At 35.7% G+C, this 17,429-nt stretch overlaps 1 protein-coding gene across 6 annotated transcripts in view; it reads left to right on the top strand.

The window, feature by feature from the left end:
- Nucleotides 1–17,429, top strand: part of VWDE (von Willebrand factor D and EGF domains) — a 111,554-nt gene that overhangs the window by 38,453 nt on the left and 55,672 nt on the right. For all 6 annotated transcript variants that reach the window (XM_023250403.2, XM_045052428.1, XM_045052429.1 and 3 more), the window contains exons 2-4: nt 4,395–4,579; nt 7,424–7,655; nt 17,304–17,369. In XM_023250403.2, the coding sequence (XP_023106171.2) occupies nt 4,559–4,579; nt 7,424–7,655; nt 17,304–17,369 (319 nt within the window). In that variant the 5' untranslated portion in view covers nt 4,395–4,558. The remainder of the gene's footprint in view (nt 1–4,394; nt 4,580–7,423; nt 7,656–17,303; nt 17,370–17,429) is intronic.

The raw sequence follows: 17,429 nt of genomic DNA, 5'->3' as shown, positions 1-17,429 counted from the left end.
ATCCATCCTTATATATTATTTAGAAGTGTTTCTGAAGAAATGGTTTATTCCTTAAATGTTTGGTAGAATGCAGCATTGATGCCATCTGAATCTGGTCTTTATTGTGTGTGTTGTGTTGTATTTTTTTTTTTTTTTACTCAGTATTCTACATGATACAAATCTATTTGGATTGCTTATTTCTCTTGAGTAAGTTTTGGTGTTTGTGTCTTTTTAGGAACTTTCCAATCTCATCTAAGTTACCTAATTTATTGACATATACCTGTCTGTAATAATATTCCTTAATAAGATCTGTAGTGCTGTCTCTTACTTCATTTCAAATTCTGGTAACTGAGTCTTTTTGTTCTCAGTCTAGTTAGAGATATGCCAGTTGTGTTGATTTTTTTCAGAGAACCAGCTTTTGATATCATTGACTTTCTCCATTGTTTTTCTATTCTCAATTTCATTAATTTCCTCTCTAATCTTTAAAATTTCCTTCATTCTGCTTCCTTTAGATGTAGTATGCTCTTCTTTTTCCAGTGTCTTAAGGTACATGGTTAGTTTATTACATTGAGATGTTATTCTTATCTAATGTAAGGATATATGTCTATAAATTTCCCTCTAAGTACTACTTTGACAGCATCGCATAAATATACTGTATCTGTTTTAATCTTTTCAGTGTATTTTGTCATTTCCTTCTTAATTTCTTTTTTGAGTCATCAATTATCTGGGTTGTTTAATTTACACGTATTTGTAAGCTAATTAAATTTATTTTTGCTGTTTCACAATTTCATTCCATTATGGTCAGAGAACATATTTTGCATGACTTGTGTGGTTTTTTTTTTAATTTATTGAGGTTTATCTTGTGGTGTAGTTTATTGTCCATCCAGGACAATGTTCCATATGTACTTCAGAAGAACTTATATTTGCTGGTTTTGACAGGTATGTCCTATAGATGTCTTTTAGGTCAAGTTGGTTTATAGTACAGCTCTAGCTCTATTTCTTTGTTATCTTCTGCCCAGTTTTATATTCATATTGAAAGCGGAATATTGAAGTCCCCAACTACTACTGTTGAAGTATGTATTTTTTCCCATTTCTATCAGGTTTAACTTGATATATTTTCACGCTCTCTTATTAGGGGTGTGTGTGCGTGTGTGTGTGTGTGTGTGTGTGTGTATTCGTAATTGAATATCTTCCACATGGATTGAACCTTTCATCATTACAAAATGCCCCTCCTTATTTCTGGTAATATTTTTAAAGATTTTTTTTGTCTGATATTAATACAGACAATCTAGTTTTCTTGTGGTTGCTGTTTGCATGATATTGCCCATACTTTTACTTTCAATCTATTTGTATTCTTTACAAGAAGCATTCAGTTTGCCTGTTGACATACAAAGCAGGGCAAGGTAAAGAGATTTAGCAAACTAGACACTCTCTGACCTTGTTTTTCAGCCTTTTGTGTTGTTGCAGAACTCACAGTTCTATTTTGAATATCAGAAGCTTTAGGGAAGCTAGCAGATTTTCAAAAATTTACAAATATTTGAAATTCCCATAGGGCAATATACCAAAGGTTTTTTAATTATAAACTCAAATATTATGAAGTCCCTGTTTTCAGGCATTAAGCCTATTCATCTCTTAAAAATACAGTGATTTATCTAGTTTCTTAACAAATTTTTTGTCTACCAATTATGAATCTTAAAGAATCCTGGCCATTGTGTTAAACTAGAAAACAATCTAGTACAGGTTACCTTTTATGTACAAATAAAACTAGAAAAGTTTTTTTTTTATACTGTATCATTATGTGTCCTTTATAACTTGACACATTCTCCTATAGTATTTGAAATCCAGGTATTATATCCTATTAAATCCTATTATATGCTGTCTCACTTATTTGAATCCTATTGGGATTCAAATAAATGGATATGTAAATTTAAGTGAATATTTTATATGTACTTTTTTATGAGGGAAAAGTTTTGTTGGAAGTTTGCTAGAAAGCTTAGCACATCATTCACGTCATGAATAAGTGAGATGGGCTTGTAGAACTATTAGTATTTGAGGAGCTGAGTCCCCACATTTCCAAATGGAAACCAAAACTATCCTTATAATTCTCACTTTGTTAATTGTGTACTGCATTCTAAAGTTAAGGCTGTCATGAGATTTTTAAGAGTGTGGCTTGTTCATTACTAATAAGATTTAAAAATTTTCTACAGAGACCGTGAACATTTTTAAAAAGACAAGTAGATTTTTTAGAAAAAACTGAAATGATCAATATAAAAAATATGGGCTGTTATTATTTATATGATTTAAGAATTTTCCTCTAAAATAAATATTAAATAAAAATAAATACAGGTCTAACAATTTCTGTGTAGATATTATATAGTTCTTTGGTATTGCTGATGTTACACTGTGATTGTTACTGTATTTATTACATCTTCAGCTTTGGACTAGAAAACAGTTATTGAGAGTGTAAAATTAGAGAAAATGTGAGAGCTACAGAAGCACTTAGGAAGAAGAAATACCACACAGAATAAAGATGGACTTAGTGACTTTTTTGAACACAAAATTCTACTGCAGGAAAGAGAACAGAGAAAACATCTCAATAATTCATGCATACCTCACTAAGAATCTCTTTTTAAATATTTCCTTAGTTTCTAACCAGGTACAGTGTTCTGGTATTGATAGGACCTTAGAGTTATTTCAAAATTAGATGAAATGATAGCACATCCCCTGAGTTCCATCCATACACATTTTATGAAATATTTATCCAGTGTTGACAGATTGAGATCATTAAAGTCAATAGAGCTTTTTGGATTACATTCTTCTTGGGAAATTTAAAACTGGTATAGCAAGAGATAAAAGGAAGAGGAAACTTTTGTGCTTATTCCTAAATTTTTTTACTCTAAAAATTCTTTAAGAACACTACATTTTGTGCAATTTAATTGTAATATCTACAAACGACAAAATGAACAGCAAAAAATCATAATAAAAAATTGTATACGCTACATTTATGATATCTACTTGCAAATTAGTATTTCTAGTTTATGCCCTTAAGTTCAGAAATTGATTTTGATTGAAAACGCCTCTGTAACCTAAAATTATGTATATATGTTTGAGAGTTTTGTTCAGTTAGATAAATTTGTCCCACAGTGAGGTACCTTAGTAATGATTGGATTTTTCTTTCCCGTTTCAATTTCATGGATATTATCTTTATTATAGTGCTTTCCTTCAGTGTATGTAATAGCTAATATTTGGAGATTTTCTACCTACTGTGTCAACAAGAAACTCTGGTACCCAAATAAGGGCAGTTCTCTGCTCCCTATCATGCGAGAGTACAGGAAGCTCAAACAAGAGTCATATTTCTAGGACGTCTCTTCTTCTGATATCTGCTTCTCTCTTTTTTTATTAAAAAAAAAAATTAACTTTTATTTATTTTTTTGACAGAGCATGAACGGGGGAGGGTCAGAGAGAGAGGGAGACACAGAATCTGAAACAGGCTCCAGGCTCTGAGCAGTTCGCACAGAGCCCAACACGGGGCTCAAAGTCACGGACCACGAGATCATGACTTGAGCCAAAGTTGGTCGCTTAACCGACTGAACCACCCAGGCGCCCCTGCTTCTCTCTTCTTGATGGGAAGAGGAGCCCGATGTTCTGCCTCTGTGGGTTTCACAGAAGTATCTCCCAGGCCAAGTGCTGCTAAGACAACTTCCCCAAAAAACTACGGAACTCTTCTTTTTCTCCTTCAAAACTGTACCCCTGAACCCCATTCCTTTTCCTGTGTTTGGTAGTAAAAAGGTATTCCAATACTTTATCTTTAAAAAAAAAAGGAAGAAAGAAAAGAAAGAAAAAAGCTTGACAACTTTATCTTCTTTCCTGTACTGAAGAATGCAGGAAGCTTCAGTAGGAGGGCATTTTGCAAAAATTAGATTAGCATTAAAAGCTTAATTTACTTTGTTGCCTTTCAGGACTTGGTAGAGATGGATATTGGGGGACCTATAGTTACTGGGAAGGAAAGCAGGTCATGGAGGGTCAGTAATGGCATTCAAACTTGGAAGGCCATCCTCAAGAGGAGGCTTATAGGGGCTGTAACTTCAGACGGAAAGAATGAAACAAAAACAACAACAAAAACAAAAACCTATGTCAACAGTGATAACAATATTGACTGTCCAAATTAAATGGAAATAAAAGTCTTGAAGCTCAAGTACCTCAAAAGCACATCCTACAGTTTGCTGACTGGATTATTGCCTTTATGAAAAGTGGAAGTCATCTTTGACTCACTAAGAGACCCTAACATTTCTGATGGTCCTTATGTGCAGTTGTGGATTATTTGTTTAATTTGGGGAAAGAATCAATTTTAATTGAGGACTAACCCATGTTAATGAAGGAAACGCGTACTTAAGATACTGTCTTTTCCCTCCTAGCTCAGGAGTGCTCTCCTGGGGGGCACCAGATTCTTCAGAGCCCTTACCGAAGTGTGCATTTTGACTCGTTGCAACTCCAGCATTCTCCCTTTCAAAACCTGGTGTGTGACCGTTCCCTGTCTCCCGGATGGTATCGGTTTCTCATCTTTGACAAACCTGCTGAGATGCCAACCAAATGTGTTGAGGTATTTCAACTCACTAAGAACTACATGTGCTTTTCCTTATGTATGTTTTCATGAGGGTCGAATCTTGTTACAACCAGTTTATTTCTCACTCTAAAATATTATTTTGCTTGTGTATCAAGATTGAGTTAATCCAAAGAGGTATTTCCATGTTCCCTGTTCTCATGGTAATAGTAATAGCAATGGTTAATGTTATGCTCATGCAGTCCACCAAGGGTTTTTACCTATAATATCTTATGTAGTTTTTACAATGGCTCTACAATGTAACCTGTCATCATTATTTCCATCATATAGCACAGGAAACATAGATTCTTAGGCGAAACACTCCTACTAGAGTTACCCAGCTACCCAAACACCTAAGTTTTGATCACAGACCACCAGTTCCCGGAGCTCATGTCCTGAACCACACACAAGTAACCTGCTAACAGTAAAATAATGTGTATTCCAAGTACTTCATTTCTTGTCAGTCTTAAATAGAAGGTTCATTCCCCTTATTGTTACTCACCTTTTGTGAATTATGCGGAAACAAGAATTATTTTCCCTTTTAAACACACAATGTAAAAAACCTCAGTAAAAATATCCAAATTTTAACAATATTTAATTTTAAGTGGTGACATTGTGGCTATCTTATTTTTTCCTTTTTGTTTATTTGCTTGTCACTTTTGTGGCATTTTGTTTGTGATAAACAAAAAAAAATCAGAATTTAAAAGTAAAATTTGAAGAAATTACAGGAAATTCACTACATCCTTAAATATTTGCATTCTTTTTCTTTGGCTGAACTAACTATAGTTGAATCTAGAACCTGACACAAATGTAAAGATGAGATGATTCCGCTGGGTCTGTGCCCCCATGAGGAAGTGTTCTCTGCCCCCACTCTTTCATCTCCTACTTGAACCAAGGCTTTGCAGCATCGAACTGGAGAAGTGATCTTTTTTTTTTTTTTAACTCTACAGGATAATACATGTCTGTGTAAATAAATGTCTGTTATAATGTTTAAAGTAATTTATGTGCACTACAGAAAACTTAGAAAATAAGAGACATTTAATAGAATAACATTCATTCATTCATCATCCACCCACACAGTCATACCTCCATTCACATTTTTCTATCATTCCCTCTTTTCATATTGTTCCTTAAGTTTCATGCTACATGTTAAATTGCATAACATGCTTTTTTCAAGTACCATTAAAGCATTAACATTTTCCTATGCTGTTGAATATTCTTTAAAATTAATTTTGAACATAATATTCTATCACTAGTGTATTTAGTAAGATTATTTTTATAAGTAAAATTAGTGGAGGTTAGTATCTTTTTGATACATATAATTGTTTTTAGAAAATATAATGCTAATATTTCATTTCAGTAGATAAAAGTACTTCAGTAGCAGTAGATAAAAGTACCTTTTCTAATAATATTTATTTGTTTTGAGAGAGAGGAGAGAGAAGGAGACCGCAGAGGAGGGGAAGAGAGAGAGGGAGAGAATCCCAAGCAGGCTCAGTGCTGTCAGTGCAAAGCCTGACACGGGGCTCAGTTTCATGAACTGCAAGATCATGAACTGAGCCAAAACCAAGAATCAAATGCTTGACCTACTGAGCCACCCAGGTGCCCTTGTGATCTTAGTTTTTTTTTTTTTTTTTTTTTTTCAACGTTGTTTATTTATTTTTTTTGGGACAGAGAGAGACAGAGCATGAACGGGGGAGGGGCAGAGAGAGAGGGAGACACAGAATCGGAAACAGGCTCCAGGCTCTGAGCCATCAGCCCAGAGCCTGATGCGGGGCTCGAACTCATGGACCGCGAGATCGTGACCTGGCTGAAGTCGGACGCTTAACCGACTGCGCCACCCAGGCGCCCCGTGATCTTAGTTTTTAAGTGGGTAATAATATATCATTAAAATAAAATAAGTATAATAATGTGACAATATAATCCTATTAAATAATATTTCCTATTAAATTCTTATTTGTCTTATATTTTTAAAATTATTATTTAAACACAACTATTAGTCTTTTCCTTTATGATTTCCTTTGCTATTAAGCATGGGGATAATAATAATACTGAGTGCTATAATCTGGCTAATAATTACTGAGCCATTGCTATGTAGAAATTATGTTGTGTACATAATTATGTTTATAGCTCACCATAGTACAGTGTGGTACATTCTGCAATCCACCTAGAACAAAAGGAAAAGATGGATGTTGAGTTCCTGTCCCAAGGTCATGCATTTAGCAAGTGCCTGGGTCCTTCCCAAGTCATATATAGTTTCTTCTTATTTTTCCTGGATTAGTTTTCTGTTTAATTCCATTTTCCATCTGGAAGCGATTTTGCTAATTGGCTTCAAGTGAGGCTTTAACTTCCTTTCTTTCCCCAAATCACCAACCAGTTGTTTCATCACCAAATTGTGAACAGTTCTTTCCTTCTCCCCTGATTTTTGATACCTCTTGAACCATGCATTAACTTCTTACATATACTATATTTAGTAATTTCAGAAGAAATCTCCAAGGTGAGTTTATCTTTTTGCTCTGTATTAAGATAACTTCAGATTCACCTATCTTACCTTAAAATAATATTGCTATGATAGTAAGTTATCTGATACTGAATTTCTCTTGTTCATAATACAAAAGTAACACAGAATAAATTTAAATTGAGTAAGGTTATATTAATTATGAGCAATCTACCTTAAATTTAATATTCCATAAAGTTACTTTTATAGTACAGGTACAAGTTATTAGATTTTTTTAAATGATAACTTAATATTTTAAAGGTGGTTCAGAAAAAAAATGCGAAGTTGATTTATCTATCACATGTGAAAATAACTTGGATTTTCAACTTTTGTTTTCTCTATTGCAAAAGATGAATCACTGTGGAACACAGGCCCCCATCTGGCTATCCCTGAGAGATTCAGAGACACTGCCTTCACCTGGAGAGATCAAGCAACTGACAGCTTGTGCCACATGGCATTTTTTGTTTAACGCTACAAAAGACTGCTGTCTTTTTCAAATCCCAGTGTCTGTAAGAAACTGTGGAAAATTTTTTGTGTACTTACTACAGCCCACTCAAGGATGTATGGGATATTGTGCAGAAGGTAAGAAAACATGAGTAATATCCATGAACTACTAGTCACAGAACTGTGTGTGTTGCTCTGTTTGGGCCATTCTCTGGATAGGTTGTGTTGAGATAATACAAATCTCACTGAGTCTTGGTCTGCCACTATTGCTAGAGTGAAGCTAAATTTCTGGTTTAAATTGGCCAAATCTGTTTAGGATTTTTTGCCAAGATTTTAAGTGAGCTAATATCAGAAATATTTGCTGATGTGAAAGTATCAAAGTAGATTTCTTGCCATTCCTCCCATTGAACATAATGATTGAGTTTGTTAAAACTTCTTTGGTTTCCTCATGCCCTTTCACCCTTTTTAATTAAAGGATGAGGATGGTGAGTGAAAGATGTCGTAGACTCTGGGTCTGGAGTTCTCTCTTGTCCAGCAAGAGAGCCGACGCAGGATTGAAATGCGAGAGAGGCTAATGTCGAGGAAGAGACGAGACGCGAGTAAGGGTCCTTGCTCATTTTTATTAGGATCAGAAGGCTTACAAGCTTGATGGACATGCACAAAGAGACCATGAAACCATGAACATTAACTCATGGGTGTGAGGGAAAGGGGCTTTTGAATATATGTGGCGTTAGGGGTTTGGGTCAATACAAAACAAAGTCCTGGTGCCAGGCAGATGGTTGTTTACGGCAGGCATGAGTCTGTTTATCTTAGCTAGCCTAGGGAATAAGACAGAAAGAGCGTGCTACCATCAGGGTCAACAAGGCACCTTTCTTTTGCTAATTAGCTCCACTCTGGGCAACTTTGCCCTGCTGCCATCCATAGCCCTCTTTACCTATTTACCTATTTTGGTCCTTCCTTCTTGTGAAAGCAACTTTCTGCTATTGTACTATGTTGGGGGCTGCTTCCACCCTGAATACCTAATCTTGTTTAGCTCATCTTGGATGTTTTCATCCTGAAATTTCCTATTCCTATACCTTTGTCATATACTGGGGGCCTTTTCCCTGTTTACCTAGTCTTTGATGCTTTCATTCTGTGGCTTCCTATTACTTTATGCCTTGTTAACCCATGTGTGCAAGCTCAGGGAATTCCTAAGCTTATTCCACACAAAAAGATATCATGCAAATGTGTTTTAAGTTATTTGGTCTTTCATTCATTAATATTGATTGAATGTTTATCCTTTGCCAGAAATTATTTTAGGCCTTAGGGTTATGGTAATGAACAAGACAAATGAGATATCTTCCCTCATGGAACTCACATTCTAATGGAGTGCCTCAGACATAGAAAAATAAACTGGATATGACTCAAAGAATAAAATAAATATCCACGAGTCCCTACTACATCAAGACATGATTAGAGAGGGGCGCCTGGGTGGCGCAGTCGGTTAAGCGTCCGACTTCAGCCAGGTCACAATCTCGTGGTCCGTGAGTTCGAGCCCCGCGTCAGGCTCTGGGCTGATGGCTCAGAGCCTGGAGCCTGTTTCCGATTCTGTGTCTCCCTCTCTCTCTGCCCCTCGCCCGTTCATGCTCTGTCTCTCTCTGTCCCAAAAATAAATAAACGTTGAAAAAAAAACTAAAAAAAAAAAAGACATGATTAGAGAAATAAATTGATGGAAGAAAGGAGACAAACCTTCCTTAAAGAAGAATTGCAAATATTTGTAGTTAGTATCCCACATAGAATATGGGGCCTAATTCCTTTCATTTTGATTGTGAGCAGTATTTAGTGACTTGTTCCCAAATAATAGTGTATAGAAAGGAAAATACAGTGATTTTATAAGGGAGAAACGTAGTAGGCACTGTATTAATCAAGTGATCAAGGTTAATATCATGAGTGATAATGTATGTTGATATCAGTTACCTGCTGATAACATGCAATAAGATGTACTTCTCCTTTGTGGTGTTCTTCCCTAAAAGCCATAACCCCAGTATAATCATGAGAAAATTCATACAAATCCAAAGTGAGAAATATTATACAAAACACCTGTGAAAAATACTCTTCAAAAGTGTCAGAATCATGGAGAGTCATGAGAGAGTGAAAAAACTGTCAGAGATTGGAAAAGATTAGGGAAACATGATGAATAATGCAATATGATGATATCCTGGATTGAATACTGGAACAGAAAAGAATGTTAGCAGAAACTGGTAAAATCCAAATAGACTTTTCAGTTTATTTAAGAATAGAGTCCTAACTGGGACACCTAGGTGGCTCAGTCGGTTAAGCATCCGACTCTTGATCTCAGCTCAGGTCATGATCACACGGTTGTGAGTTTGAGCCCCACATTGGGCTCTGTGCTTTCAGCACAGCGCCTACTTAGGGTTCTCTCTCTCTCTCTCTCTCTCTCTCTCTCTCTCTCTCTTTCTCTCTCTCTACCTCTCTACCTCTCTCTCTCTCTCTCTCTCTCCCCTTGCCCCGCCAAAATAAATAAATTAAATAAACTTTGTATTTAAAAGATTTTTTTAAAAGATTTAAAAGATTGTATTTAAAAGACTCCATTGAAGAGGCTGTGGAAAGACAGTGGTGGCTCAAAGTTTGGAGAAGGAGGAAATGGTTTAGACTAGTGGCAAAGAAAAGAGGTTATTGAGTTCGGATGTCTTTTGGAGGCAGAGCTCATGCATTAGATATGAGAGAAGGTGGAAAGAAAGGAACCAAGGACAAGGCCTAGGTTTTTTGCTTGAGCAGCTGAGATAGGAAAGCAAAACATTAGTTGGGGAGAGAAAGGAATGAACCGTTCTGTTTTGGCTTGTTATCTAAGAGAGGACATGAGATATACAGACATAAAATGCACAGCAGATTCATGAGCCTGCCACTGACCATGTTGTTGACTAAGGATGTTGGAGAAGAGGGTAGTTCCCATAATACACCATCATGGAGCTCACAATAGATAATTGAACTTAATGAGTTTTTTGGGTTTTTTTTCTCTGTGCTCAATTATGACTGTGAACTCTTTGAAGACAATGTACCCTTTATATCAAGGTCTCATGACCTCATGCCCAGTACCAAGTAAGGACACAATAAATGCACATTAATAGAAGTGTTTAATAGAACTAGTGACCCAACTCCTCAGATACAAGGAGCTCAAAATGGAAAGAAGCTACATAATGGTGATTTTTTTTTAATTTTTTTTTTCTTCAACGTTTTTATTTATTTTTGGGACAGAGAGAGACAGAGCATGAACGGGGGACGGGCAGAGAGAGAGGGAGACACAGAATCAGAAACAGGCTCCAGGCTCTGAGCCATCAGCCCAGAGCCCGACGCGGGGCTCGAACTCACAGACCGTGAGATCGTGACCTGGCTGAAGTCGGACGCTTAACCGACTGCGCCACCCAGGCGCCCCCATAATGGTGATTTTTTACTTGGACTGCTTAGACAGGAATGAAGCTGATAATTGAGGGATTTATTCTTGGTTGGGGATGGAGAAAGTTTGCTGATATGTGACCAAATTATGGGAGGAAACCAATATCCCTCTACTATGTTATCTGGATTCCTCCATATGTAGGAGACTGAAAATGCTAGGAGATACTGTTCTGGATTAGTGCTCTTAAACTAGGCCAAACACTTGATTTAGCAAACAGTGACAATCGTATTAGTAATAGCTATGAATATTTTCATCTTGAGGTTGTTAGATTATCCAAAAACAAAAAACAAAAAAAACTACAAATAAGAGATATGGCAAAACAATGGCTAGGAATATACATGGAACCACAAATTGCAATGAGTGGTGTGAATGAGAAGATTAAAAGTTGCTATAGGTGCGCCTGGGAGGCTCAGTGGGTTGAGTGTCCAATTCTTGGTCTTGACCCAGATCATGGTCCCACGATCATGGGATCAAGCCCCACATTGGGCTCTGTGCTGAGTGTGGATCCTGCTTGGGATTCTCTCTCTCTCTCTCTCTCTCTCTCTCTCTCCCTCCCTCCCTCCCTCCCTCCCTCCCTCTCTCCCCTTCTGCTCCTCTCCCCCACTCATGTTTTCTCTCTCTAAAATGAAAATTAGAAAAAAAAGTTGCTGTAGATGAGAATACCAAAGGTGAAGGAGGGTGAAATTTATAATGAGGAACCACAGAAGAAAGCCTCTTCTGAGAAAAGGGCATTGACATTGAGAGTTTGAGGGTAAACAGTCCTGGGTCAGATAAAAAGTGTGGGGAACAACATCCCAGACAACAACAACAACAGCACGTAAAAGGCCTTAAGGCAATAAGTGTGGTGTTGCTCCCAAGAGTGAAAGTAGCACAGAGATGTTGGGTCGCAAAGAGTGAGCAGAGTATTACAAGACATAGGCTGGAAAGGCAGCAGGGTCTGCTAGTTAGGGAACTCTCATTTTAGTCTGTGCTTTGAGAAGTCTTAAGAGAATTATCCTGAGAGCTTTAGCCAGTAAGTCTTCACATTTCTTACACAGCTGCTAGCCAGCTAAACCTGGTTGATAGCAGTATGTTCAGGAAGGACAGCAACTGCTCAGTTAATAGAGCTAATGTTATCCATTAGGAAGGAGAGAATCCAGAGAAATGCATCTTGAGTAGCCAAGGTGAGAGATTTGAAAAATGTCTTTTTAGTATTTTTCAGTATTCTTGTCATCAAAATAGTTAATTTTTACAAAATCTCTAATAATATTACCAAGTATTTGTGGAAAATTGTATAGGTATTTCAATGGGAAAAAAAACAACAACATATCTACATTATTTTTTAAGAAATATTGATTACTATTAAAAATGAAAACAGAACTTTTATACCACGGAATATCATAAAAGCAATCACTTAGACAAAAATATTGTTTAGAGGGGCGCCTGGGTGGCGCAGTCAGTTGAGCGTCCGACTTCAGCCAGGTCACGATCTCGCGGTCCGTGAGTTCCAACCCCACGTCGGGCTCTGGGCTGATGGCTCAGAGCCTGGAGCCTGTTTCTGATTCTGTGTCTCCCTCTCTCTCTGCCCCTCCCCCGTTCATGCTCTGTCTCTCTGTGTCCCAAAAATAAATAAAAAACGTTGAAAAAAAAATTTAAAAAAAATATTGTTTACATTGAATTTAAAAACTCAATACATATAATTTGCATTTTTTGACATGCTGTTAATACTTAAAAAAAATGTCCTATTAATGTCATTCCCGCCCATTCATTTTCTCAAGTTTGAATATTCAAAAGTATTTCTTTTATTCTTCATATTCATGTCCTCCTACTGGTTTTAAGTAAAGAGAATTTCTGGGAGAAGATTGTTATTTTTTACTTTTTGTATATAAGTTATTAATCGATATACACATGAATTATCTTCTCTGATGTGCCAATAAAAGCTTACCTTGAAATACTATTTAAACTTGAATTAGAATTCCTGGATAGCAAACAGAAATGAATCACATAATCCTCTTAAGTGTCTTTTTCTCTTGCTTACCAAGAATCTGAAGCAGATGTTCTGGGCTGATGATGACTTGGCCATTTACAATGTCAGGCTGAGGTCTCTGTGAGTCTCTAGGCTTTTTCTTCACAGTGACGAGATGAAGGTCCAGTTTTTGCTCTTTATGTGCATTTTAGACAGGATAAAAGGGGAAGCCCAAAGGATAAAAAGAGAGCTTGTGCTAACTGGAACTTACCTCCCCTTAAGGAGCTTATTTGGAAGAAGTTTTATCACAACTACTTCAGAAGAATTCTTTGGCTTATCTCTGTCTTCAGAGGCAATCTGTGAAATCTCCTTTTTTACTTGGACATATTTCTGTCACCAGCTAATAGGCTATTGGATAGGCAACAATCCATCAGGTATATTTAGCTTAAAAATCATCAAAACAGGGGTGCCTGGGTGGCTCAGTTGGTTAAGCGTCCACCTTTGGCTCAGGTCATGATCTCACAGTTCATGAGTTCTTACAGCCCTGTGTTGGGCTCTGTGCTGACAGCTCGGAGCCTGGATCCTACATCAGATTCTGTGTGTGTGTGTCTTTCTCACTGCCCCTCCCCCTGCTAATGCTCTGTGTGTGTGTCTCTCTCTGTCAAAAATAAACAAATATTAAAAAAATTTTTGAACATTATCAAAAACAGCACAAATTAAAGAAAATTGTCACCATTTTAATAATATATTCTTATGACTTTTGTTTTTTTATAACTTACATATAATTTTCATACAATTTATCTACAATTTCTATAAGGCAAAGAAAACAAGAAATGTTAATTCAAGATTATACTTATAATCAATGCCATTCAAGCAAAAAGATTTTGGGGCGCCTGGGTGGCGCAGTCGGTTGAGCGTCCGACTTCAGCCAGGTCACGATCTCGCGGTCCGTGAGTTCGAGCCCCGCGTCGGGCTCTGGGCTGATGGCTCAGAGCCTGGAGCCTGTTTCTGATTCTGTGTCTCCCTCTCTCTTTGCCCCTCCCCCGTTCATGCTCTGTCTCTCTCTGTCCCAAAAATAAATAAATGTCGAAAAAAAATTAAAAAAAAAAAAAAAAAGATTTATATATGTTATTTACTGAGAAAAGTTCATTGGAAAATGTTTTTTCATATTTTCCATGTTTGTACTTAACAAGGTGGTTATTAGGTCCTTATGCTATACAAAGAGGCATTATATCAATTGGAAGTAGGCCATGAGAAGTTGAGGACATATACTATATACCCTACAGCACCCACTAAAATATGTGTGTGTATCTAATAGCCAATAAAATAGATAAGATACACAAAATACACCTTTTAGAGATACAGAAACAGGTGAAAAGTGCCAAAAGGACAAATAGAAAATAGCAACATGATAGATTCAAACCCTAGAATATCAATAATTATATTAAATATATGTGATCTAAACACCCCAATTGAAAGTCAGAAATTTTCAGATTGGATAATAAAAGCAACACCCATCTATAACTATAGGCTGCCCAGAGAAGCCCATATTAAACATAAAGAAAAATGAGGTTATAAATATGAGGAAAGAAAAGGATTGACTTAGGTACCACAAATGACAAGAAATCTAGAGTGGCATTGTACATATCAGACAAAGTAAATTATTGAACAAAGAATATCACCTAGAAGACAAAGGGTCATTTCCTAAAGATAAAAGGATCAATTGAAGAACAGGATAAAATGGTTCTAAATACTTATGTACCTAATAACAGAATTCAAAATACAGGAAGCAAAACTTACAGATCTTTAAGAAGAAATAGACAAATTTATGGTTCATGTTGGAGATTAACACTCATCAGTCAATAATTGAGCACATAGAAACAAAAACAAAAAAAATGGAGGAGAGTGGAAAGATTCTATCAATCAACTTGATCTAAATGACATTTAGAGAAGATTCCACAGATGACAGAACAACCCATATTCTTTACAAGTGCACCAGAAACATTTACCAAGATAGATTACATGCTAGGCCCTAGAGTAAGGGAATTAGAATATAAAAAAAAGTTTGATGTTAGTAAAAAAAAAAAAACCCACTAAATATACTGTGAAAACAAGAGAGTTTACAGATCTGTGGGATCTGTAAAAAAAAAAAAAAACAAACTCAGTTTATATGTTAAGAAACTAGAAGCAGCACAAATGAGACCCAAAGTAAGCATAAAGGAAATAACGATCAGAGTGAAAATCAATGGAATAATACACAAAATGAAAAAAGTAAAGGCAGAAGTTTCCAATATCAGGAATAAGAGAGGTGATAAAATACAGACTCTCCAGATATTAAAAGAATTATAAGAATAAAGAATTATTATGAATAACTGCCAATACATTTGACAACTTAAATGAAGTAGACAAATTTCTTGAAATACACGGATACTAGAGCTCATTCAAAAGAAAAAATAATTTCAATGGCCCTATAATTGTTAAACAAATTGTATTTTTAGTTAAAATCCATTCCACAGATAAAATAAAACAAACAAACAAGAACCCTGGCCCAGATGGTTTGGGAATTCTTCCAAATAATAAAGGAGGAAATAATACCAATTTTACATAACTTTTCCAGAAAAATGAATAGTAGGGACCAAAAAACTTCTGTAGAGCCAATAATACTCTCAAAGTAAAAGCAAGACACAGACATTCAAGAAAACTATATCCGTCATACATATAAATGCAGATGGTATGATCATCTATTTAGAAAATCCAGTGGAATCTACAAAATAGCTATTGGAGCTAGTAAGAAGTAATACTGAAAGAAAAAAGATAAACATATAAAAATCATTTGTATTTCTTTACATACGTACTAGCAGGAATTTTATCTAAAAATACTAATTATAGTACCAACTATATGAAATACTTAGGAATAAATATGGAAAAAGATGCACAAGACCTATAAAGTGAAAACAGTAAAACTTTGCTGAGAAAAATTGGAAAATTTAAAATAATGGAGAGATAAACCATGTTTATGGAACAAAGATCAATGTTAAGAAACCAATTCTCAAGGTAATTTATAGCTCTAAAACAGTCCTAGTCAATATCTCAGCAAGCTTTTTTTTTTTTTTTGGAGATTGACAAATTTTCCTAAAATTTATATGGAAATTCAAAATATCTACAATACCCCAAACTACCTTGATCAGGAAAAGAGTTGGGCAATTTATAGTGACTTTCAGATTTATTCTAAAGTTAATCTGTAAAGTGTTATGTTTGCATCAAGATAGATCAGTGGATAAGAACAGAGCCCAGAAATAAATCAACACACGTATAATCAACTGATTTTCAACACTAAATATAGTCAATTCTTTAGAAAAAGGACAGTAGTTTCAACAAATCGTTTATACACAAATTTAAAAAAATGAACTGTGATCAAAATGCGTATAAAAATATAACTCACAAAAGGGGTGCCTGTGTGGCTCAGTCGGTTAAGTGTCGGACTTCAGCTCAGGTCAGGATCTCACGGTTTGTGAGTTCAAGCCCTGTGTCGGGCTCTTTGCTAACAGCTCAGAGCCTGGAGCCTGCTTCTGATTCTGTGTCTCCTCCTCTCTCCCTGTCCCTCCCATGCTCATGCTCTGTCTCTGTCTCTCAATAATAAATAAACGTTAAAAAAATTTTTTAAAAAGGTATAACTCACAATGAATCATTAGTTTGAGTTACAAATAACAGAAAACAAGTTGAAATAATGTTTAAAAATCATGAACTCTAAGGATTTTAGGATGTGTCATTGAATCTGAGAAAGAGTTAAATAAGAAGGCCTCAGAAGATGTAAGCATTAGAGCACCTCCCATGAGGTTAGCAACAAGAGTCTATACACATTCCTGTAGAATGTCATCATTGACTTGACTCTGCTCTCAAGTCCTTGTCTCTCAGTTTAAATTCTAAATTCTTCCAAGAAGCAATCTGATGAGCCTGTCTTTTTTCGAGTAGTTACCTTTGTTCCAATGAACCCAGTTTGGCATTGGGTTATAGTTATTACCATGACAGCTGTCAACTCATTTCTGTAACCCTGCACATGATTATAGGGGAAACAAGTTCCACAGAAGTGGTTCAAACCAATTGTTGTATAAATTTATGTAAATTTTAGTTTCATTACTTAATAGTGTAGACTAAAATTTAGGAAACAAGACATGAAAGCTTTAGTTGTTTTAAAATATGATTCTAAATTATCTCTATTTGATCTCATCCTGAAAAGGGAAAATTTTATTATAAATAAAAATGAGAATAAGTAAGTCTTAGTCTATTGAAACATACTTCTCCGAGGAATTGTCATTTCAGATATTTATGTATGTATTTAAATCTTTATGCTCAACTGAATAAATATACAAACCTTAACCTTTTGCAGCTATTTCTGATGCAAAATTACACCCATGTGACCCTGATGAAATTGAAATTAGTGGTGACTGTGTTCGTAAGTATCAAATTTTATTTTTTTAACAATTTATAAACTTACAATTTCAAAGTTGTTTTG

This window comes from Felis catus, chromosome A2, assembly GCF_018350175.1.
Source record: "Felis catus isolate Fca126 chromosome A2, F.catus_Fca126_mat1.0, whole genome shotgun sequence".
NCBI classification, from domain to species: Eukaryota; Metazoa; Chordata; class Mammalia; order Carnivora; family Felidae; genus Felis; species Felis catus.
The sequence above is the reverse complement of the archived record's forward strand: the minus strand, read 5'-3'. Positions and strand labels throughout refer to the sequence as shown.